Genomic DNA, 24,944 nt, shown 5'->3' on the forward strand with positions numbered 1-24,944 from the left:
GCATCTCTGATCCACCACCAGCTCGGGCTGTCCCCATTCACCTCCCCTTTGTGCCTTCCAGGTGTTTTAGCAGCCCCCCAAGGCTTTTGCCCCCCGCTCCCCATTCCCATGCAGTGTTTCTCCCGTGCCCTGCGCCCACCAGGTGCGTCTTCCTGGCTCCTGCCCCGTCCCATCCCATATCCCATCCCACACGGGCAGTGGTACCCAGCACCCAGCCCGGCTGTGCACCCCATCAGGGTTGCCTCAGCACCAGGGCACCACTAATTACCTGGAAAAAAAAAAAAAAGGGAAAAAAAAAAGTGAATAATTGAACTTTTCAGGTCCGAGCTCTCCAAGACCAGCTCCCTTGCCCGCGTGGCTGTGCCCCAGCACCCCGGGGGGACGCAGCCCCCTGCAGGATGCTCACTGCCCCCTGCCCTCCCCGCTCCCCCCCGGGGGCTCCGCTCAGGGCCCTGGGGGGGGCTCCGGGGGCTGCAGCCACAGGGGGGCCCCTGGCAGCAGCCCAGAGACCAGAGGCTGGAGGGGGGGGGGGACGCATTGGGAGGGCACCCACCCAAGGGTGCTGGGGCTGGGGGGGATGGAACCTGACCCAAATTAGCCCGTGAACCCCTTCCTGCCCGCAGTAGGGCTAAATGGATGCGGTTTTAGGGGTGGGAGCTGCATCCCCTCACCTCGGCTGGCACTGGTGGAGCCTGGGCCAACTTGGGGCATCGCGGCGCTGTGTCCTGGATGTGGCCACCTCCTGAGAGCTCGGCAGCAGCTGAACCTGCAAAGTGGGGTCCCAACAGGGTGTGCCCACAGCTCCCAGGGGAAGGCACCCGCTGGATGGGTGCTACCGCCGAGGGTGCGGCCGCTGGCCTGGAGAAAAGCCCCCCCAGCAGGCTGCTGTGTGGTTTGGGGTGAGCTGGGGGCTTCTAGGAACCATCTCCGGGCACTTGCTGGGGCCAGCAGGGAACTGGGACAGAGCCAGCATCATCCCCATCACCTCTCACTGCCTGGCACCAGCCGTGTGCTCGGCCAAAGTGGCCCGGAGCAAAGCCACAAACTCTCCAGGGCCGTCACCTCCCTGTCCCCAAATTCCAGCAGGTCCTCCCCGCTGCTTTCTGCCCCCACTGTCCCCAGGGGAATTTCAGGACCTCTGAGACATCCCATCCCCAGCTGCCTGGGCTGCTCCCCACTTCCACACCACCCCCTTCAGGGAGCAGCAGGACCCAGGGGCTGGGACATCCCCGCTGCCCCCTCAGCATCCCCCCGTCCTCCACCTTTGGGTGCTGGCCAAATCCCTGCTCTGCTGGCCCCCGGGGCCTGCTGGCACCTTCCCCTGCCCAGCATGGGGGAGGCAGGAGCCAGGAAATGCTGCGCAGGAGCCAGGCACTGCTGGTGACATCGGTGCCGGTCACAGGGACGATGCCCAGGGCGATGTGCAGCCCGCAGCTCCCCGGGGAATCGCATTCTCCGAGCGGGCATTGGGGCTGGGCTCATAACGGCCCCCTTTGTGCCGGCGGGAGGAGAGGTGAAGCTTTGACGTCAGCCCGGGAGGAATTCCTTAATGCCATTCAGGCCTCCCTCGCCCGCCTTGCTAATTGCGTTTTATGTAATAGCTGCAGCTGGGCTCCCAGGCTGCTCTGAGGGTGGGAGGAGGGGGCAGCGGGGGCCCAGCCGAGCCCCAGCTGCCAAAAACGGGGACCCCATGGGGCGAGCACCGCCCCGGAGCCAGGGTGTCCTCCCCTCCACCTGGATCAGCTCCTTCCTTGGGCTGCAGCCTTCCCCTCTGCTCCCCGCTCGGGGCGGGTTTGCAGCCCTCATGTCACCTGTGCCACCCAAAGGCACCCTGGGGTGCTCAGCCCTGTTGTGTGGGTGCTCGGGCAGGGCTTGGTGCCGCGCTCTGCCTCCTGTGGTCGGCATGGCGAGCTGGCGAGAGGCAATGGCACAAAATTTTGGGGGGATCCAAGGGGTAACGGCACTTAATGGAGATGGACGAGGCGCTGATTTCTCTCACCAGGTTTCCAGCCGCACAAACCTTGGAGAATAAAATCAAGTATTGGACAATTTCAAGTATTATGGAGCTCCCAAAGGTCCCCACGGGATCCCTGCTGCTCCGGGTGCTTCTCTGCGTGCCCAAGGAGTGCCCGAAACCACACCGGAGGCTGCTCCCTCGTGCTGGGACCTGCCGAGCACCCGAGGCGCTCGCCCTGTGTTTCGGGATGCCGCTGGCGTTGCCTCGCCCTGACTTGTGCCACCCCAGCACAGGGGGACTTGGTGGCTTTGCCTGGCTCAGGAGCCTTCCTCCCGAGGAGGAGGAGGAGAAAAAGGAGGAGGAGGGGGGCCGGGGGCAGCTGGCAATCAGCAATGGGAAAGACGGCGGGACCCCAGACGTCCCCTCCCCCTGCCCGCTGGCTTGGCCAAGCTTAGGCTGTAAAAAAAAGAAAAGAGCTGGTACCAAGGATAACATGCCTCGCATTCCTGCGCTGTCTCCGGGGGAATTTCGCCTGATCTACATGAAAAATACTCACTCCCCCCCACCTCCTTCCCCCCGAGGTCAAAGTGTCTGGAGGAAAAATTTCCGAGCGGAAAGGCTTCAAGCGGGGCGCAGGGGAGCCACCGGCAGCGGGCTGGGGCGCTCGGGTCTCATCCTGGTGTTGGTGGCCAGTGACACCAGTGGCACGGCTGGTGACACTGCCACCGTGCTGGTGACAACGCCACCGTGGCCAGCACCCACCAAGGCTTCGGGAATGGGAGATCCCAGCTGCCTGTGGCTCTGTGCTGCTGCCCTCGCCCCCATCCTGCTGCCCTCGCCCGCTCAGCGCTGGGGGATTTCTTCCTTCTCCCACCTGCGGCCCCTCTCGGCTTTCCCGCAGCCGGGGAGAGGGGACAATAACCATAAAAGCTTTGAATTCCCAGCCTGTGAAGTTTGCGGGCTTCCTCTCCCTTTCTTCTCCGCCGCCCTGATCTATCGCTCGCACCTGCGCGGGCGGCGAGGGGACCAAACATCAAAAAAAAAAGCCACAAAGGCCGGGGGCTGCGGGGGGCTCGCTGCTCAGCCCGCATTCCTCCCCTGCCGCCCACTCGGGGATTTCTCTTTCAAGCATCCCCAGTGCATCGGGGTGCCCGTCCCGTGCTGGGGGACAGAGGGCAGGGAGCGAGGGGAATGGGGCAGCGGCGGGGAGGGATCCGCTGCTGGCGCCGGGAGCCAAAAGCGCTCGGCAAAGCCCCATTTCCTCTGAGTCACCGCAGTGAAAACCTCAACCTGTGAGCCCCAAATCTCACCGTGAGCTCATGCAGCCGCCGGCGGGGGCGGCGGGCAGGCAGCCCCGGTGGGAGCTGAGCTCCGGTGCCGCCTGCCCACGCCGTAACCCTGGTGCCGTGCCGGGAACCGGCTGCGTTCCAGCCTGTTGCAATCTGTCCTCGGGCTCTGGGGCAAGGCAGGCGGTGCTGCTCGGCAGAGGGGTGAGCAAATCCCCTCCAGGCGCTGCCATCACCCTGCAGGCTGCCACTTTCAGCCTCCTGGAGCTGCTGCCCTCGGCTGGAGGCTGGGGCCCGGCTGCACATCACCTGCGGGCTGCCCAAAAGTCATTTTGGCACCCGTCGGCCTCGCCACGGGGCAGCTCCTGGTGACACCGAGCTCTGGAGGTGATGCAGACCCAGCAGCCCGTGCCTGAGGATGGAGAGCACGGGGAAAGCACCGGGACTGTGCCCCAGTGAGCACCGTGGTGCTGGGCACAGCCCTGCAGGATCTGGCCCCTCTTAGGCTCACGGCCAATCTGAGGATTTAATTGTGCATTTAATAATAAATCCATTTCTGGGGTTGGGGGAAAGAAAGGCGTAGGGAAGCAAATGAAAAGGAATTTAATTAAGGGCAGTGCTGGGAATGTCTCTACCACAATAAAGATAAGAAGGATCAATTGCTTCTTCCTAGGATCAAAGAGAGGGCTGGAGGGGGGGAAGCAGGGCTGGAGGGAGGGTACAAAGTACAGCGGAGGGAGGGGAAGGCAGGGAGAGAAAGGCACACAAGAGAAAGTGAGAGAGAGACAGCGAGATAAGATTAGAGAAATAATTGATGCTGCAGATCCCTGGGGGCCACCGGGACCCGCAGGTCGGCCGGGGCATGCTGGAGCTGCTCGCTGGGAGGTGGGAGAGGGGGCTCCGTGCTCTGTGCTGCCCCTTGCCCGCTGAGGGGTGGAGCAGGGGCGAGGAGCTGAGGGCTGGGGCTGCTGCTGCCATCCCCCTGCTGCTGTGCCCTCACCAACACCGCTGCGCCCAGCTCTGCCTGCTCCGCTTCCCGCTGGCGATGCAAATCCTACAGCTTTCCCAGGCTTCAGGGCTGGCAAGTCCCGCGGGCAGGAGCTCTGCAGGTGGAAGCGGAGCTGCTTTGCCCCTCTCATCATGGCTCTGCCCGATGAGATGCCTGTGGGACACAGAAAAGTGGCAGAGGTGGCTCTCACAGGACACGACTACTACAAGGAGAAGGCTCAGGGTCACGTTTCCCCTGGAGGCTCTCCGGCAGCTCTGCTGTCCCCATCCCCATCCCCATCCCCGTGTCCCTGGGCACCCTGCCCCACCACAGCCACCCCCCTCCGACCCTTTGGCCACTCTCAGAGCATCTCCCACGGATGGGGCACATCTGGGGCGAAGCCGTGACACTGCAGTGACTCAGGTGGCCCTGGGGACACCGAGGGGCGCAGCACCTTCTGCCACCTCTATGGCACCACGATGGCACCCCTGCAGCACCGGGACAGCCCGGGCAGGCATCCCTCTGGTTGGGCATGGTCCCAATGTGCAGGGGGAAGGCACAGCCTGGCCAGGCCACCCCCCAGCACCACGGGGTGCCCGTCCTGGCTTGAGGGAGCTCAGCCCTTGTCTCGCAGGGGAAGGAGAGCGGGGCTGCGGGAACTGCAGGGGAGGGGGGTTCCCAGCCCGTCTGGTCGCCTACCCATGCAAAGAAGCACCCGGACAGGTTTTTGGGGAAGGGCTGCAGCTCTGGGTCCCAGATTTGGGAGGCTGGTGCCCAGCCAAGCAAGGCAGCTCGGCGGATCCAGCTAGGCACCGCTTTGCATCTTCAGGCACCCGAGTAACTGTGGGACTCCGATTCCCCCGGGTGTGAAACGGGGCCGCTGATACCCATCTACCTGCAGGACCCACCGCGGAGCTGCCGGGAGCCCCGGTTCTTGCTGACGGTGTTTGCATAGGCTAGAACGCCGTTTTGCATGGGCTGGGACGCCCCTGCCACGTTAGAAGTTCCCCGGAGCAGGTTCCCCACCCGGCTGGGAGCGCTGCCCTGCGTGTGAGCGGCGCTGAGCCCGAACCCAAAGCCGCCGCCTCCGGAAAAACGGGCTCCATCCTCACCTGGGCTGCTTTTCGCAAGGAGCTGCGCCCTGAAAAAGCGGCTCAGCCGGCTGGGGTGGCAGCCTGGCAGCGAGACAGCACCGGGCTGGGACACGGCCCCGCAGCAGCCGGGCGGTTGAGCCAGAGCAGCTCGTTCGCCGCATCCACGCGGGAGCCCCGCCAGCTCTGCGCCTCCTGCGCCTGCTTTGCGCACGCAGGAAGGGTTTGAGAAGCTTTTGGGGTTTCGTTGCTGTATGGTGGCTGTCCCTACAGCCGTGCCCGGGCTCCCCCAAGCTCAGCAAGGGACGGGCAGGCTGCACGCTGTCTGGTTTGCAGGTCCCACGAGCAGTTTCTGCGTCCCATCAGCTGATGGTGGGGGTGAGGGGAGAGCCAGAGGCAGGCACGATGCCGGGGGAGAACCCCACAAATTATGGGTGTGAAAGGGAAGGGGACAGCCAGGCAGCCCCCCTGCTGCATGCTGAGCTCCAGCAGTGCCAGCAGAGCCAAGCACCCTGCCCTGGACCCCCTGCACCCCCTCCTCCTTCAGCACAGCCTGGGGACCATGGGGCACCCTGCTTGGGGACATCCCCCCTGCACCTCCGCTCCTGGGCCCCAGCAGGGTCTGGGGTCACATTTTTAGGTCTCGGGGTGGGATGAGTTGAATAAAGGCCACAGAGCTGCACCATTCCCTGCGCTCCTGGGGAGTGGGATCAAAGTTTTCTCCCTTTCTTGCTTTCTCCCTTTTTTTGCTTTCTCCCTTTTTTTTTTCCGGCCGCTCCAGGCTGCAGCCGAGTGCCCTTGAAAACAGGAGGGCTTTCATGTGGGGATTTCTTCTCTTCTGATCTTCAAAGAAATCCAGCAATCAAACAGGTAATATCGGAGGCACCTTTTTATAAAAAGCACCACTTTGAAAGCATCGTATGCAAAAGAAACGTCTCAACTTTGTTGTGTTAATTGTTCTGGCACTCATCGCTGCTCCACGACTCAGAAATATCTGGCTCCAGGCCCGCGATGCGTCAGACAGGCAGGATCACCAGAGCAGGAAACCTGAGGGGGGGAGGAAAAAAAAAAAACAAAAAAAAAACAGACAACAAAATAGGAGATTTTGGTGAGAAAGAGCGGCGGCGAGGCTTTGTCGGAAGAGTTTGGGCGATGACAGCAGGAAGCTGATAGGAAAACCCACGGGGTTTTCTGCCAGCCCTGCCCGAGGGGCGACGTGCTTCAGCTGCGGGCTGTTCCGGGGGGGGGCCCAGCACCCGGCAGGGCACGAGGCTCTCCTCCCATGCCGTGTCCCCCCGGGGTTGATCTGAGCCCCAAATTTGGGCTCTGTGCATCCGGGCTCCCGGCACAAGCCCGGGCAGGATGGGGCCAGGGCTGACTCACGCCGGCAGCGCCGCTCCTGGGCACGGCACGGCCAGGAGATGCAGGGGCCACTTGCTGCCCCCCCTGCACCCCAACACCCTTTTCTCCCCTTTCTTAGCCCCCCCGGACCCTGTGGATGCTCGTGGATGTTGCACGGGTTCGTGGCTCCCACGGCAGCCCCAGAGGAGCTGGGGGTGCTGCTGGGGGCTGGGGCAGGGCGCAGCGCATCCAGCCGTGGGGGACCCCAAGCCCAGCACCCGATGGAAAATCCTAGAAAAAAATCCTCAGAAAGGTCTGCGGCACCCATTCCTGAGCAGGGGCTGCACCGACTGCCCTGGTAAGAAGCCAGGACCCCTAAAAATGACAGCAGGAAGGGGGCCAGGCTGCATCCCACCGCCGTGGTGCTCGCTGTGGGCTGGCTTCACCCACGTAACCCCCCCTGACAGGGGCAGGGAAAGCTGACGCTAATTGTGTAAATCTGCAGGGCCAGCACTGTGGGAAAGGTGCTGAGCCCCTCGCCCACGTGCAGCTGGGGAGGGGGCTTTGCCAGGGAGCTCCCAGGAGCCTGGGAGGCAGGAGGGGGGAGCTGGGGGGTTCAAATAAGTTGTGGCTGCTTGGGATGAAAGCCCTGAACAGCACGGCTCAGGTCCCTGTGGTGCACACCCAAGGGTGCCAGAGCTGAGCCCAGCTCTGAAAGCACCACGCCAACCTCTCCTCGCAGCCCTGCAACGGGACGGCAGCACCCAGGGATGCTCCAGAAACCAAACCCACAAACGGCTGCTCAAATCCTGCCTCGGGGCGCTCCTGGCATTGCGAGGGGCTCTGCCCTCGCACCCATGGGTGCTGCGGGCCCTTGGCAGGCAGGGAGCGATAGGACTTTGCCCTGGCTGGCCCAACACTGGTTTAAGCTCTCTGCTGGTCCTTAATGGGCCTGGAAGCACGCGGGGAATGCACGGCGGGGGGCAGAGCGCAGCGTGCCCCCCATGGCTTCAGCAGGGGCCTGGCACGCAGCCCCCCCCCCCCGTGGCAGGGACCTGAAATATCTCCTATTTACTGGGGTGGAAAGGGGAATTGTTACAGTGCTTTGGAGAGCAATAAAAGCACTTTGTGCTGCAGCAGAAGGGGACAAAGGAAGCTGGGGAAGAAAGGGGCAGAGAGGAGACCTCCCCAAAGGAACTCGAGATGCTGTGCCCTGTTACAGATGGCACCTGCAGGCACAGGGAGATGGGATTCTGCTCTCCAGGGCCAGATCCTGCTGCTGAAGCTGCTCCACAGCTGTACAGCATCGTGAAAGCAGGAGGGAGCTGGGTTCTCCCCCCCGGCAGGGGCTCAGCACCCCACAGCGCCGGGGGGAGAAATGCCGAGGGTCACCTTTGAGCACCCCCCAGCCACAAGGCAGGGGAAGAACAATCAAGACAACAGCCAGCATCCACCTTTTGCTTTTAATTTAATGGTTTAGGTTGTAGGAAGGGGAAGGGAAACGGCCAGCAAACACGGCAGAGGCTGCAGAGCTTTGACTCGCAGCACAGGAGCACAGCCCAAACACCTCTGCCCCCCCCCCAAAAAAAATAAATTGGGTGGCTGTTTCTGAGCCAGACAAATCCAGTGCTGTTGAAGTTAAACATTAACCTCAGACAAGAGGCAATAAATAAAGCAGTGCCTTACAAGAGGCACCTCTTTTTTTTTTTTTTTTTTTCTTTTCTCCTTTCAACATTAAAAATTGGCATCAGAGCACATTTTCAGGCTGTGGTTTTGGCCTCAGCCAGACCCAGGTTTCCTGCAGAGCCAGGGTTTTCCCCTTCTGTGTGCAGGATGAGGCCCAGGCCCACAGCATCAAAGCACGTGCATTATTCCAGTTGGGTTTCTCAGGGCAGGAGAGGGAAGGGCTGGAGCTGGACCCTGTTACCAGCAATCCCCAAAAAAGCCTGGACGGCACCTCTCAGCCTCCTGCCAGCACCCTGCTACATCTCTAGCTTGGTTGAGGTATATCACCTGCCCTATCCGTTATCTTGTGCAGCCAAAAAAAAAAAAAACAAAAAAAAAACACAAAAAACAGTGCAAAGAAAAAAAAAATCCCACCCCCCCAGCTCCTTCCCTCCCATGAGATGAACCTGCCTGGGCGGCAGGGAGGAACCCGATCACCCAAAGTGCTGCTGAGCTGGCTCCTGGAGCACCCCCAGACCCCAGGGGGGCTGTTGGAGCAGCTCAGGGCTCTGGTCCCATTATATCCCCTCCCCTGGAGATGCGCCCAGGCCATCCCCCTCCCCACACTGCAGCCCCTCCAGCGTCCCGCAGCCGCCACGGCTCCCTCCCTGCGCATCCCAGCGCCTCCAAAATAAATACGTGGGGCACGGGGCAGCAGCAGCAGCCACCCCGGGCTCAGGGGAGCCCGACGGGGACACGTGGGGTGGCCACAGGGTGTCCTCAGCTCAGCTTGATGCCGATGGCCACCGCGTGCCGATAAGCCTCGGTGACATTGTCACAGCTCTCCAGGGAGAAGCGGCTCTCCCCCAGGGGGCTGGGGCAGTGCGTCATGGTCCAGCGGCGCAGCCGGCACCCTTCATCCACCTCCTCCTCCTCCAGCCGCAGGAGGCTGTCGGCGGAGACGCAGCCCCGCATGCCCACGCCGCCGGGGGAGACACGGGTGGGCAGGTCGAGCTGGTCAAAGGACTCGGTGGAGAGGATGCTGTCCTCGCTCACCGCGCTGGCCGGGCGGGCGCGGGGGGCTAGGGGGGCTCTGGGCAGGGACACCTCGCTGAAACACCCAAAGCCCTGCCCCGGGGGGGCGCCTGGCTCGGTGCTGCTGGGGGAGTACTTGCTGCTGTGCTTGAGGATGCCTTTTCGGCCAGAGGGGAGGCTGGGGGGGGGCTGATCTGAAGAGGGGCTGTCGGCAAACACGCTCCCATCAAGGTCCAAGCTCCCTGTGTCCAGAACATCCCCGGACTCGCAGCACTCCAGGGATGAGTAATAGCCCGACTCCCTCTTCGGGGGCTTTTTTAGGATTCCCTTCTTGGGCACAACCGCGGGGACGACGACGCTGCCCTCGCTGCCAGCCAGTGCCTCTGGGGACAGGATGTGGATCAGAGCCACGGCAGCCGCTTCTCCATCCTCGCTCTTCATCACCTCTCCCGCAGGAGCTGCTGGTGGAGGGCCGGGCACCTTCTGTTCGCAGGAGTTCCTCTTCTTCAGGATGCCCTTGGGCCGCTTGAGGATGGACTTGGAGGGGTTCTCGGGGGCCTGAGCCGCCTCCTGCAGCACGTGGGAGACGTCGTTCTCCTTCTTGGACTTCTTGAGCGAGCGCTGCCGCTCCAGGGCCACGCCGGGGATGTGCTGCTTGAAGAAGCAGCGCACCTTGGAGCTGTTCTCGAAGAGGGGCCGGGAGGAGCGCCGCAGCCACTCCGCCACCGTGGCCAGGGGGGACTCGCTCTCCCGCAGCATCTCCTGCTCCCCGAGGGGCACTCGGTAGCCCCAGTTGACCCACCAGTGCGTGGCGATGTCCTCGATGGTGGCGCGGCGCTCGGGGTTCACCATCAGCATCCACCGGATCAGCCCGCAGGCATCTGGGGCGGGGGGAAAAAGGCAGGTCAGGCACCAGCCGAGCACAGAGCTAGGACGGGGTGGGGGGAAAAACCACACAGGGGGGCAGGGGGCTGCCTACCTGACAGCTTGGTGGGCTCCCGGTAGTCCCCGCTCGTGATCTGCTTGACCAGAGTCTTGTAGTCGTGGCCGTCGAACGGCATCGTGCCGTGCACCAGGATGTAGAGGAGAACGCCGAGGGACCAGCTGTCCACCTGCCGCAGGGAGAGGTGACCCTGGAGGGGGGCAGCAGGACCAGGCCACCCCCCACCACCCAGCCAGAGGCTCACAGCAGCTCCTGGGGCGCAGGACAGGGCTCACACACCCACCCCAGACCCCCCTGGGGGGCACAACGTACCTCCGGGCCCTTGTAGGGCCGCCCGTTGATGATTTCGGGAGATGCGTAGAGAGGGCTGCCGCAGTAGGTCTGCAGGAACTTGTCCTGCTGGTAAACGTTGGACAGGCCAAAATCTGCGATCTGGAGAGGGAAGATAAGGCCGTTAGCATGCAGCAAGGTTCAGGTGGCTGTGCTGCTCCCCCTGCCATCAGGGAGCTCTCCAGCTCTGGGCTTGGCAGAAACCAGTCCCCCTCCCTTGTCACCCTGGGTCTTGCCCTCACTTTGGGCACCCTCCTGATGTCCCTGGGGAGGGCAGCATCCCAAGCTTTCCCCCCTGCCCTGTTCCTCCTCCAAGCAAGCTCACCGCAGCCTCCTGCTCCCAGCTCTGCCCCTCCAGCCCCATCACCCCCACACCACGAGCAGGGGCAGCTGTGCTCAGAGGGAGCATCGCAGGGCTCTGCTCCAACTCGATCACGGCCACGAGAGGCTGCTTCTCTCCTCCTCTGCCCCAAAAGCTGGCACGCAGCCGTTCATTGTGCCCATTACATGCCACTTCTCAGCGAGCAGAAGGTACAGTCCCTGCTCACGGGGTTACCACTAGAGCTAACACCCAGCCCTTTCATCTCCAGGGAGGCAGGCACAAAAGGAGCAGCACCACCAGGATCAGCAGGGCCCAGCTGCCCCACTCCGTGCTTACTGGAAGCAGGACTTGCACTGGGAGCCGTCCCACCCAGCCTGCCTGGGTTGGAGCTCGGCACTCAGACTTTGCCCTCTTATCAGCTGCCAAACAAACCCTGGTGGCTTTAGCAGCTGGAGCTCGGGCTCTGCCTCTGCAACCTCTGCCCTGGCAGCCAAAAGGGGGATTTGGGAGCCCTCCTGGTCCCCATCTCTCGGGCTGGCTGCCTCAAACCATGGCAAGCAAAGCACAGGCGATCACAGCAGCCTGTGGGCCAGCAGAGCTTCCCCAGGGAGGTGGGGACCGGGTGCCCCAGGGCATACAGGGTGTCACAGCCACCCCCAGCCCTGCTGCCCTGCTCCCCCTGGCCCCAGAGACACCTGCAAGGGATGGGGCAGGAGCAGCACAGGAAACCAAGTTGCTCCTCAGCCCCCAAATTGGGCAGCATCCCTCCCAGCCCTCAGCTGGGCAAAACCCCAAAGCGTGGCCAGACCCCGCAGCCCCTCACCTTGATGTTCCCATTGGCATCCAGGAGGATGTTCTCCAGCTTCAGGTCTCTGTGCACGATCCCATTCTGCAAGGGAAGGCAGAGCCAGGCTCAGCTCACAGTGTTGGAGGAAGGGAAGGGATGGGGAGGTCACTGCCGTTCACCCACGGGCTCACCAGTGACTGCTCGGGCGTTGACCCAAGTCACGGCGGTGAGATATCAGGAAATAACCCCAGGTTTGTAGTCGAGGATGAGCTGGAAGCCACGTCCCGACCCGGGTGCTACCAGCAGGGCTTTTCCCACATGCCAGCACCCCGCACCAGGCTCCTGCACCCACTGGGTCCCACTCCCCAGTGCGAGCCCAGCTCTGAGCTCTGCTGGGACCTGCCCAAGCAGCACCCCGAGGTGCTCCGGGCTCAGGAGGCACCCTGCAGCCTCCCATTGCTGCCGAGGTGGTGACCCAGGGCTGGGCCCGCAGCCCTCGCACACAGCCCTGGGCGGGCCAGGGTTTGGTGCCACCAGCGGGGTTAGTCAGCCCGACGGCGCAGCAGCCGCTCGGCGAGGCTGAGCCTTCCCAAAACGCTGCTGGGGCACTTCCCAAGGGCCTCCACACCCTGCAGATAAGGGGCAGGGTTAACCCCACTTCCCAAGAAAGGCGGGCGAGCTGCCCCCACCTCCCAGCCCCGCGCAGAGCATCCCTGCCACAGCTCCAGCACCTCTGACGCAGCGGTGCCGAGCCCAGGGGAGCTGCCCTGCCCCGAAAATCCCCCGCAGGAACACGGCCCCCCACGCACCTTGTGGCAGTAGTAGACGGCCGACACGACCTGGCGGAAGAAGTGGCGTGCCTCCTGCTCCGACAGCCGCTGCCGCTCGCTGATGTAGTCGTAGAGGTCCCCCTTGCTGGCGTACTCCATCACGATGACGATCTTGCTGCTGTTCTCAAACACTGCGCACAGGCGGGGAGGGGAAGCACAGGGCATCAGGGGGGGATGCGTGGAGCCGAGGGACTTCAGCTGGTCCCAGAAGCCCCGACTTGACCCCAACACGTTGCTTGTCCCCCTCGCTCTGGTTTGCAGACCAGGTGTTGGGTTTGTGCTGCTCTGGGGTCGGATGGGGATGGCCAGAGCTACCCAAGGGGCCTCCTGCAGCTCATACAGGGACAGGCTCTGATCCTCCAGGAGGAGGCTGGGACACCCCATTCTTCCCTAAACAGAAGCTTCCCTCCTTACTTAGAGGGAAGGGGTCAAAGGCACAGCCGGGTGGGCTTGCCATGCCCCACAGGGCGCGTTTTCCCCCTTGTTTGGGGGCAGCTACCTCACTGCTCCTGAATTCCTGCACCCAGAGTGACTCAGCCCTCACAAACAGCACACGAGCTGCCCGGCAGCGTGCTGTTGTTGGGAGGACAACAGGGCTCTGGATACCTCACGTACACCACCCAGGTGGCAGCAGCCCAGCACCGGCCGCACGCACGCACCGGGCACACCGCGATAAACCCTGCGCACGCTGGGCTCGCTGCCAAAGCGCTCGGGTTTGAGCAAAGCCTGACCCAGTCGGAGGCTCGCTCCAAATCTGATCGTGTCTGGAGCTCGAGGAGCTGCCTTTCGGCTGCTCTGGCATTGTCCTGACAGCCTGGGAGCAGAGCCCAGCCCCTGCCACAGAGCAGAGCCCAGCGAGCGGCACGGGGAGCGATACGGGCACCGTGGTTTGGTTTTGCTGGGCCCCAGGGGAAGGAAAGGGAAGGGCTCCAGCACTGAGGTTAGCTCCTGCCCCGGGCTGAGAGCAGAGCCACGGGGATTTCCACCGCAGGGATTGCCACCGCTACGGTGCCAGGCTCTTAAAGACCACACAAACTCCCAGGGTGTGCGGGAGGGCACGGGGCAGGTTCTGGAGCTGGTAATTCCCCAAAGAGCAGCGGGGCAGGAGCAGGGGAGGCACTGCCCCTGCCAGGGCTGCTGGGGAGGTCAGGGAAGCGGCTGGAAAGGAAAGGGGGTGGCAGGGGGGCTCACCTTCATGGACAGCAATGATGTGGGGGTGGTTGAGGGACGACATGATCTCGATCTCTCTCCGGATGTGGACAAGGTCCTGCTCATCCTTGATTTTGTCTTTCCGGATGGACTTGATGGCCACCTGCAGACAAACACACACACAGTGGTCACCCAGATGCCAGGAGAGGACACCACAGCCCCCTACAGAGGGGGAGCCCCCTCTTTTGGGAAGGGGCTCTTTAATGCTGTGTTTTGGCTTAGAATGAGAAGAGTGCTGATAACACCCCGATGCTTTAATTGTTGCAGAGCAGTGCTTATACTAAGCCAAGGACATCTCAGCCTTTGCTCTGTCCTGCCAACGGGCAGGCTGGGGGGTGCAGTAAGAGCTGGGAGGGGACAGACCCAGGACAGGTGACCCAAACTAGCCAAAGGGGTATTCCATACCATCTGACGTCATGCTAAACAATATATAGGGGTGGCTAGCCGGGGGGAGGGGGCCGGACTGCTCGGGGTTAGGCTGGGCATCGGTCAGCGGGTGGTGAGCAATTGCATTGTGCATCACTTGTTTGTACATACTATTATTACTTTCGTATTATCCCCATTGTATCATCATTATTATTATTGTTATTATTATTTTTGTTATTTTTTTTTTTCTTTTCCTGTCTTATTAAACTGTCTTTATCTCAACTCACGGGCTTCACTTTCCATTTCTCTCCCCTGTCCCAGAGAGGGAGGGGGGAGGGTGAGCGAACGGCTGCGTGGTGTTTAGCTGCCGGTCGGGTTAAACCACAACACAAGGGATGAGCAGCCCAGCTCCCCACACAGCCGTGCACTATCCAAGGGCATCACCTCTCCACAGGAGCAGCTTAGCAGCCAGCTTCAGCTGTGAGGGTTTTACAGCTTCCAAGCCCTGGTGCTGAGCATACAGGGGCTGCTCATCCCCCACAAGAGCAGCTCCAAGCCCCCTGGGTAGGCAGCACTGCTAATTTCTCCTCTGTTTGAGTGGCTTACGGGAACCAGGTCCTAGGCTGCAGATGCTGCTGGACTGTGGCCAGAGGAATGTGACCGGCACACATGACCGGGGAGATAACGACAGCTCCTTAGGGTCACGGAAATGGAAAAAACAGGTTTTGTTTTCATCACGAATGTTTGTTTCGAGGAGGTGATTACGTAGAGGGAAGGGAAAGTTTGGTGTTAAGGAGCAGATCCCGCCCAGAAAGCGCTGCAGCCGGCCGGGGACCCCTTTCGCTTGGGTTTCCCAGTTATCCTCAACAAGGAAACCGAAAGGGGAGGGGAAAGGAGAGAAAGTGCTGGAGAATAGATGCCTTCTAATCCTTTTTCAAAAGGGCTGGGGAGAGACAATGTGGTCCCAGGGCTGAATTTACAACTGAATCCAGCAGAACCTCTTTTCTTGTACCAGACAAGAATGCGGAACAGCGTTAATCCTGAAGGGACCCACGCTGGGTCTCCCAGCAACGCGCAGAGGGGCCGCAGACACCCAGCGGCCCCAGCCCACGCTCACAGCTGCGAGACGTGCACGTGGCCTCGTCCCCCTCTCCTTTAGGGGAGCCCCAAACCCTGCTGTGAGACCCCCAGCCCACCAAGGTCAGGAAGCCCTGCTCCTTCCCAGCACCCCCAGCAAGCAGTACTGGGAGAGCTGCACAACCTCCATGCATCGAGCAGACTTTTTCCACCCTGACTTGCTGCTATGTCGCATTTCCACCTTTTTTGCCACCACAAAGTGCCCACCTGACGCTGCCCAAGCAATATTTTCCAATACAGCTGCTCTGAGCAGAGCCCATCTCACACTCAGCGAGCCCCCAGGTGCTGAAGCAGCGAGATCTCAGCTGCCACAGCTGCGTCTTGGAGCTCACACCAGCTTTAAGGGCTCGGACAGGCATGCAGGACATGGGCTGGTCGAGTCCCTTTTGGCCCTGGAGAACATCTCTGGGGCTTCAGGCCAGGGCAGGTTTGTCCCCTGCAGCAGCTGAGGCTGGTGGCAAGCACACAAGCAGAATGGACTCTGACCAGGAGAGGTTCAATAACCCCGCACAAAGCAATACTGAGGGCACTTAATAGCTTCTTGAAACCCAGGTATTCTTCCCCGTGACCTTTGCGCTACGCTAGCAGGTTAAAGTTTAACGATTTTTGCTCCAGCCCCTGATTACCTGACCCCCTGCAGAACGCAGGGAGCCAGCCTGCTGCCCTCTCCGTTGGCCCACTCGATTCAGCTCCCCCTAAAAACCTCAGCACCCAGCCCTGCAAAATAGCCCGAGCATTTTGGGGTGCATGCAGCACGTTGCTGACTGAAATGCAAACTCTGAGCCAGGCCTTAGAGCAAGACTCACTGTCTGGCAAAAGGCAAAGTGGCTGCAAGCAAGGGAAGCCCGAGGAGATGCCCCTGGCTGTACTCAGAGCAGTGACCGCCGAGGCTGCAGCACCAGCAGGATGAGTGCTGCTCAGCCCTGCAGCCATAACGGGGATAACACAGCAAGGAAAAGCCACTGTTAGGGCCCACATCTCATGCGACAGAGACTGAACCGACCCTTTAGGGTGGGATGATTTATCCACCTGTCAATCCCTGCTGGGGAGGTTAATCCCTTGGTTTTCTTGTCCTTCCCCAGAGGTACTGGGCAGCAGCTTTGTCCCAAGATTTCCCCTTACCTAACAGGGCTGGCAGAAGAGGATTCCCTCTAAGAAAGGGGAAGGCACCCTTGAGATTAGGACCAGGAGCTTCAGGGACAGGCAGCAATGCAGCCTACACCCTCCCTCCACCACCGATGCTATATGATAAAAATTCCCTGCAGCAAACAGCCCCCAGAACTCCCGCTGCAGGAGCCTGGAGAACAAAAAGTACTTTCCAAGTCAAAAAGGCTTCTAATTTAAAAAGTTTTTTTTTTTTTTGGGGGGGGGGGGGGGGGGGGGGGGGAGGGCAGAACAGGTATTCTCAGCAGCTGCTGGAAGATGCATTAAGCTACAACCCCAGGCAGCCCTTCAGAAGTTGTTCCAGATTGCAAGTGCAGCGTTTCACGCGCCATGAAATATGGATTACAACCCGCTACGGAAGGGACCGGGGCTCGCCCCTTACAGCAGATCAAAGGAGGCTTCGCCGCCTCGGAATATTCCAGGTGCTGCCTTCCACTCGACACCACGCAAGCCCCCAGATCCGTTTCTGACACCGCCAGCCCGTCCCACAGGAGGTCCCGGTTTCTATTTGATTTCTATTTGACTTGGCTGCGGGCCAGGGCTGGGGAAGGAACGGCAGGCAGGGAGGGAAAAAAAAAAAAGGCCAGATGCTGCCATGCAAACAGGTGCAGGAGCCAGTTTGCACCACGCATTACTGAGTCTTCAAACCAAAACCAAGAGGTACGGGAAGGAAGAAAAAAAAAAAAAAACAACAACAATTCTTTCCCCACCTGCTCAACATTTCTGGGGTACAGAAGTTTTTTCTAAGGAGTGGGGAGGGCGCTCAGAAGGATCCATCAAAAGGCACAAACACCATTTCAGCTAAAGGATTTCTAGCCAGAAAACAAGACCTTGAGACAAAGAATGATCACAGAACCCCCACAAAAAAAAGTCTGGCTGATGAAGCCTGGTCCCTGCAGCCCACCAGCTGGTTAGACACACTTTGCTCTGAGCTAAGACCAGGCAGGTTAAAATTCAGAAGGAAAAGGGGAAAAAAGACAGCTAGGCAGTATAACGAGATGGTTCAGCATTCAGTGCATCTGACAGAGGCAGCTCCTGATCAGCCAGAGCCCTGCGTGGAGCAGCTCCAGCCTTACAGCCCCAGCCGGTACCGTGGGACCCGCGAGGGGTGGCAGGAGGCAGCAGTACCTGCTCTCACACCTCGCCGTTTAGGAAGTGAAAGCCACTTAGAGAAGGAGCAAATAATGACCCGGCTCGGGATAAGCTTGAAGATTAAACAGGTCCGGAAACGCTGAGTGGTGCGAGAAAGAATTTGTGGGAAGAGGAGAGATTTGTGGTTAAGCCTCCTGTTCCTACACGGCCAGCTTGCTGCAGTACTAGTTAGTCGAGCCCTTGACTATCTCTGGAATTTATTGAAGAGGCATTGGTCTGTGTATTTAATTTGCATCATAACAGACTTATGGTACCAGACAAACAAGTCCCTGTCCTAAGGGGCTTCCGCAGCTAGGTGAGCTCCGGCAGTTCAAAGATTCCCCGCAGAAGCTTTGTTAGTTAGGGGCAGAAAGGGAAAGCCAAGACTTCTCACCCATCCCAAAGGAAGGGATCCTCCCAGGCCAGTGGGTGGGAGCCGCATTTCAAGGCCCTGATTATGCAGCAGAACAGCAGCGCCTTCAGAACCAGATAGGCTAATGGGAACAGCAAGCCTGATTTAATTAAGAGCTGTTGCGTTACACGAAAACCTCTCCGATTTACAGTTGTTTTCCTCGACGTGCCTCAGTGGCATGCTAGAGATCTGAACCCGCACCCCTTTTGTGCTCAGGGCACCTTGGGGGGGCTCTCACTGCCCACCCGTGGTGCTGAGATGGTTGGGTTGGGGGCTGAGTGCTTTTTCCAGGTCTCACCCTGCGGCGTAGGGTGCTCAGGGCTGAAATGAGGCAGGGAAAGCACCGCCAGCTTTGCCCTTTGAACACCTGCAGCCTGCCCAAGGCCAGGGCTGCCAGAGCCAGCAGCACCCCATTTTCACAGGGCAGTGCCCCCCAGCTCCCTCCAGCCCCCAGCTTTGGGGCACCAAAGGGAAGATTTGGGGAAGGGGGCTCCAAGGGGGGATTCTGCCAGCCCTGCTTCCACGCAGACCCTTGGGGCTCTGCTCACACACGGCTGCAGAGTCAACACATCCCATCGCCACCCCAAAACCAGGGCAAGAGGAAGGGGAAAGCCCTTGAGACTGGAGAGCAGTGTTTGCTCTCCACCACTGCCTGCCCCTCTCAGCACCCCGGTCAAGTGGGCGAGGGGCTGCAGGAGGAAGAGGAGGAGGAGGAAGAAAATGGGGGGGGGAAACGAGGTCCCTGGGGGCTGCCCCCCAGCACCCTTGGGTGGCTCCTGTCCCCTCTCCGAGCCATGGGGGGGCTGCACCACCGCTGCCCCCCGGTTATCCGCAGGGGAAAAGTGGGGCTGGATGAGGGAAGGATGCTTGGGGGGGGGGGTAATGCTCGGGATGGGGGGCATGCAGGGGGTGTGGGGGGGGACAGGAACAGCTCTTACCAGCCTGCCGGAGCGCTCCCGAGCCTTCTTCACCTTGCCGTAGGTGCCTTTCCCCAGCGTCTCCAGGAACTCGTAGCGGTGCTTGAGGTTGTGCTTGTGGTGGTGCCGCTTCACCGCTTGTTTCTTAAGAGGGGGGGGCGGTGGCGGCGACCTGCCGAGCCCCCCCGGCTGCGGGGCACCCCCCGACCCCGCCACCCGCTCCATTCCCAGCTCCTGTCCCGGCTCAGCCCGGCTCGGCTCCAGCCCGGCCCCGCCGCTAAATGCGGGGCGGCCCCGCCGGCCGCGCCCCCCCCCGCACCCATTGGCCGCCCTCCCGCCCGCCCCGCCCGGCCCTCGGTGCAGAAAGGGGGCGGGAGGAGAAATTTGGGGGGGACCGGGGATGGGGTCGGGTAGGGATGGGGTAAAAGGGGAGCCCCCGGAGCCGGGGGGCGCAGCTGTAAGGTGTAGGGGGGGGATTTGGGGAGGGGGAGCAGAGGCAGCCCCCTCAGGGAGGGTTGTGGAAGGGGGGGGGGAATTGAGGGAGGGATGCGAAGTGGGTGCTGCAGAGCCCGGGGGGGGAAATGGGGAGGCTGGGGGCTGGGGATGGAGGGTTTGGGGAGGGTGCTGCGGGGAGATGCTCGCACCCAAAGGAGGGCCAAGGGGGTGCAGGGAGGATGCGGGGCAAAGCTGGGGGGGGCTCGCACCGGGGGGTGCGGGGACACGGGGATGGATGGACGGACAGACAGACAGACAGACACAGGCAGGTGGATAGGGTTTGCTGCAAGGAGCCCCAGTGCACCCAGCACTCTCTCCGAAAACGAAAATAAAAGTAAAAATAAAAATAAAAGTAAAAATAAAAATAAAAGTAAAAAGTAAAAACAAAAATAAAAGTAAAAATAAAAATAAATAATAAAAATAAAATTAAAAATAATAAAAAAATAAAATTAAAAAATAAAAATAATAAAAAACAACTAAAAATAAAAATAATAAAATAAATAAATGGGGGACATGGCTGCCTCCTGCCCCAGTGCTCCCACGCAAAAAAAACATTTCACGGACGTTTCTGGTTAACCCTGCAGCACCTCCCCGTGTGGTCTTCTCGCCCCTGTGGTAAATCTTTGTTTGGAGATATTAAAAGAATGCAGCGATTTCCCAAAGCAGCCAAAACAAAAGCTCTTTGCCCAGCTCTGGCATGTGCGAGGACACAGTGGATCGATCAAAGCGGCAGATAACCGCGGCATTACTCATCCCCGTGCTCCGACCTGGATTTTCCCACCGCTTCCAGCGGTCTGGGGCAGACGGGGTGAGGCAGGGCAGGGGCTGGAGCGTGCAGCCAGGGGATGAGCTCAGCCAGCCCCCTGCTGCAGGCTCTGGGCCCCCGAGCACAGAGATAGCGGCCGTGCCTCGGCAACAGCAGGGTGAGACCCCGGCAGAGGTCCCGTGCACGGCTGGAGCCCAGGTCGTGGGGCAAAGCCGTGCACTGGGCTCCTGCTCATCCCCGCCGGGGATCAACCTCACCGCTCAACGGGCTCCAGGTTAGATACCATGGAGGCAGAGTGAGGACACAGAGGTTTCTTGTATCTTGTGGCTGCGTGGCTCTGTTGTGCACAAGATTTTGGGGATGGCCAAGTTTTTGCAGTGTCCTGCATCCTCTCCACCATGAACCTGCCCCACACAGCAACCCGTGGGCAAAGCCGGCTGCCTGCTTTACCATCAGTTATCCCCCACGGCACGGGGGGCTGGGGGATGTCCTGAGATACCACAGCAGGGCTGCACTGCTGAATTATTCACTGTGCCCGTAACAGGAGCTGCTTTTCAATCTGAAGGTAGCGAGCAGGGCCCAAAGGGGAGATAAACAAGGCGGAGAAGAGATTAACCAAACTGCTGTAATTTCAATGTCAAAGTAAACAGATAGGATCCTGTTCAGGCACAGCCCAGAGATTGCAGAAGGGTGGCAGGGGAAGGAGCAGGCCTTGTTGCAGCAAGGCAGGCGAGTTCCTGGGGCTGGGATGAAAGCTGCCGTGGCTCCCGGACACGGCCAGCCCACGCCGCTGCCTACGGAGCCATCCCCCGGCGGCTGCGGGATCGCTCGGGGTTGAGCCCACCAGCCCAAGAAGCACTCGAGCACGCATTTAGCTTTGAGCACATGCTTATTGCTCTTCTTGATTTATAAGGATGCCTTCCAGAGGCTTTCCCTGCGATGAAAGGAAATGAAGTGTCTGTCGGGCTTGCTTCTCTTTCTGTTTCTACCGGAGGAATTCTTCTCTGTGATTTTCCGTGCAGTCACTGACACATAAGCTTAGGTATGCTTTTGTTCCAGACTACCTCAGGAAGCCTTTTTTAATGGAAATGTCAAGGGACACAGATCTAAGTCTGCTGGAATCCACTGATAAGGATCCTGCGCTGCAGCAGTGAGTGGCAGTGGTAGTGCTGCTTCCTCAGCAGCGGGGAAACCCGCAGAAAACCCCCTGCCCCCAGCCGCAGCCATCCTAAAGGTGGTTTCTGCTTTGTAACCAAGCATCTGCTAACACCAACGTGAAAGTCAACAGGGGATTTGGCTCCGTGTCAGGGAAACCTCCCCAAAGCTAGCCTGATCAGCCTGACGCTTTGTAAGGACAGAAGCTTTGTTCTCCTCCAGCCTCCTATTCTTTTATTGTTATTATTTCTTAATTTTATATAAATGTTGCAGCGTTATCTCTCTACTAAAAGCATCCCTGTCGTGGTCCAAACCTGTGGCTCTGCCATTGGGCTTGGTGCACACAGGCTCTGCTCACCTCTGTGAGCTGCTAAGGGGACAAACATGCCCCAGAGGACACGCTTGTGGCAGCAAGCCCACCAAAAGGGAAAGGAAGGGTCCTGCCAGGCATTAAAATGCCAAAGAGGACAAAGAGGCAGATGATCACCTCTGCTTAGCGGTCTTCCAGGCTGGCAGCATTCCTCACCCTCTGCTGGGTAGTGCTCAGGCAGGTGTGAAACCCATTCCTCCCCTGAAAACACCAAGGAAGCGATTTTTGCTCTGATCTTCCCCACTGGGTGCCCCATCCATCAGCAGAAGAAGGGAAACACATTAAGCAGCAATGGGAGCCTTTGGGAAAGTAATTTATGGCCTATCAAACGCAATGATTACAGCACAGGCCACCTCTGCAACCCACATTTCTGCAGCTGCCTGGGATTAAGGCAGCCTGCAGACACCCTTCAGCCCTCCACTCGGTGTCAAGCTCAGCTCATTTTTCCCGGTGATCCCTCTCGATAACCCCTCGGTGGGAAGGGTTTGTGCTCCAGCTGGCTGCTTTTTAGGATCATTTTGCCCAGCTCCATCAGCCCGATAAGGCTCTCGCTGCTCGGGCGGCCGGGTCCTGCCACCTCTCCTTATCACCTCCAGCACGGGCAGGGGGTGGCGAGCGGCCACGAGCTCCCTGCTGCGGGCAGCCCCCGAGATAAGCACATGTGCAGCAGTCAAAGATGAGGCATGACAGCAGAAAGCACAGCTGGGGTCTCATCCAGCTGGGCAGGGCAGAGAAAACAGCATCACCAGGCAGCTCTGCGTGTAGTCGTTTGGCTGGTGAGGCACACGGAGAAGAGGCAAAGAGCAAGGCAGGGGCGAGCTGGTTTGGGGCAGCGAGCTGGTGCAGTCACTCCAGGGTTGCAGGGGTGCCTGGATTTGGTTTCCTCTTCGCTCCTTATCAAAGCAGGCCATGGATGGCCACAATGCCTCGTTGCCCAGTCTCCTTTGCAGAACGAGTGGCCCAAAGTCAGTGACCCGCTGGTTTCAGCATGGGAATCACAGAGGCCAGGAACCAGCCGCTTCAAAATACAAACTTATCTTTGTGCTTTAATCACGTTTTCAGGTGGTGACATGGTTTTTGTTGTTATGTGGTATTTACCCTAGAAACTGGTAGAGGTGAGAGATGTGCAGTGGTCTGAATTAAACTCTAATTAGAAAGTTTGTGAATAAAAACCAAAATGGCAAGCCCTGATCAATGCAGCCCCTGTAGTTCAACCACCGCAGTACCTCCTAGCCCTGCTGCTGAACCTCCACTTCTGGAAACCCCAGACAAGCAGGGACAAGGGCTGAGCAGCAGCCCGAACACAATTTTCTCCTGGGTTTGCCATTTTGGAGCAATTCCCCAGGTTTTGCTTTCTTCCTGCATATATACAACTAGATCATTCTAACGCAGTTACTGGGAGTTTGGCGCACACACCAGCACGTGCAAGCTCCCCACAGCAAGGAGAGAAAATATAATCGCAAAATGATTATTTTTCTCACAGGTTCTTCTATAATACTGCACAGATTGTACGGGGCCAGGCTGCGCTGTGTGCCCAAGAACAGCCCTGAAAGGCTGCGGCAGGGATCGCCCGAGCCTGGGCAGCTCATGGAGCTGCAGAAACCCCGGGGCACTTACAAAAACAAAAAAAGCAAACTCCCCCTAAAAGCTGGAGCCTGAATTTTTGGTGCAGGAAGCATTTGTATTTCACGGCAGTGACTCAATATCCTCTCCAGTGCGGGCGGATGCCGACGGAGAGGCTTTGTCTCAGCAGGGCTGGGAAGGCGACAGGGCCGGGACAGCGCAGGGCACCACGGTGACAATGACAGATGGCCCCGGTGCCTCCCAGTGCTGCTGCAGCTCCAGCAGCATGGAGGAGCTCTGTTCCTTTCCAAATGAAGAGAAATTCACAGCTGTAGCTGTATGGTAGCATTCACAAAACCCTCATACTGGGTCCCCTTTTGGGAAGGGGAGCAAGGGGAGCATTCACCCCAAGGAGCAGCTCCCGCTGACCACCGGGGCCAGCCGAACAGCGTGGGGCTGTTGTGGGACTGTGACAAGGAACAGGAGCTATTTCTGCTCTGCGACCAGATATATTAGAGGTTGCTTTAAAGAAATTTCCTGTTTATGCAGACAAAGGCTGCTTGGGGACAATGAGCAGCGATGCTCGTTGGCAGGAGAGTCGGGCAGCAATCAGCGACCGGACCGCTCCGCTGCCGTGCTGGAACAGCCCTCAGCGCCGGTGCTGAAAAGCCTGGCTTCCAGCGAGCACGACTTCGAGTATCCAGAGTTCAGCCGAGGACACGACAGCAGCCGGCTACATGATTTGCTGAGCCCCGTTAGGAGCTGGAAAATTACAAGGGCTCAGCTGGGTTGCAGATAAGGGCGCGCACAGAACCGTGCCCACTGCGACTGCTGGGCATGGTGCTGTGCTGCCCGGTGGGCACGGTGCTGTGCTGCCTGGTGGCTGGGCAGGTCAGGAGGGCTGAAGCGGAGCTTTTTGAAGCTCCCCAGAAGCAGGAGGAGCTGTTTGACAGTCCTGCTACTGAGCAGTAATAAACGGTGCTACAATGAGTGGTTAAAAGCACTCAGCGTACGGATGCGTGAGCCCATTTCAATGCAAGTCACTGTAAGTGGTAATACAGATATTAAAAAAAAAAGGTACTGCAGACAATTCCCAATCCATTCTCAAGACTGCCGTCAACATTTCTCCAAAACAGGTCAAATTTACTACAAATTCTGGAAAGGAAGCTGGGTCGTAACCCAGTTATGTTGTATTTGTTTGCACTATTTCTAAACGATTCCTTCTGCACCACCACCCACAGCAGTTGCACCAATTTAAAGGCCAATCCCAGCCAACTGCTTTGTCATCAGCAGGGCTTCTGTGCTGAAGTCTAAGTGTGCCCGCTCCTGAACTGGCATCTAAATTGGTTCTCGGTGTCAGACAGACATCAGCAACCCTCACGATACGAGACGAGGTGGACATTTCATTGAATTCCCTGCCCCTGAACAAGGAGCACTGACTGCAGTTTGCTTTCAGCTGGCCTTGGGAAGCCCTGCCTGACAAACCAGGGCGGCACCAGCCAGCTGAGGCCACAAACCCTCTGATCTGTGAGCAGGAGCGGCCGTGGATGCTCCCCTGGAATGAAGCACGGAGGAACGAGCACCTGGGGCCGGTGCGCTCCGACCTGCTGCGTGTCTGCTGCTCACCGAGCGGGTGCAGTGGGTGAGCTCAGGCAGCTGCTTCCCCGAGATCTGTGCTGCTCAC

At 59.6% G+C, this 24,944-nt stretch overlaps 1 protein-coding gene across 1 annotated transcript; it reads right to left on the reverse strand.

Annotated features, from left to right (window-relative positions):
• Positions 1–9,108: 9,108 nt before the first annotated feature.
• NUAK2 (NUAK family kinase 2) lies at positions 9,109–19,136 on the reverse strand (the record flags this gene model as incomplete). The annotated part of the gene is made up of 7 exons (XM_084301949.1): positions 9,109–10,244; positions 10,343–10,475; positions 10,619–10,738; positions 11,782–11,847; positions 12,555–12,706; positions 13,767–13,887; positions 18,933–19,136. 7 exons carry the CDS (start codon positions 19,134–19,136, stop codon positions 9,109–9,111), a joined length of 1,932 nt encoding a protein of 643 aa, XP_084158075.1.
• Positions 19,137–24,944: the final 5,808 nt, after the last annotated feature.

Source organism: Netta rufina (assembly GCF_964035555.1).
Source record: "Netta rufina genome assembly, chromosome: 26".
Lineage (NCBI taxonomy): Eukaryota > Metazoa > Chordata > Aves > Anseriformes > Anatidae > Netta > Netta rufina.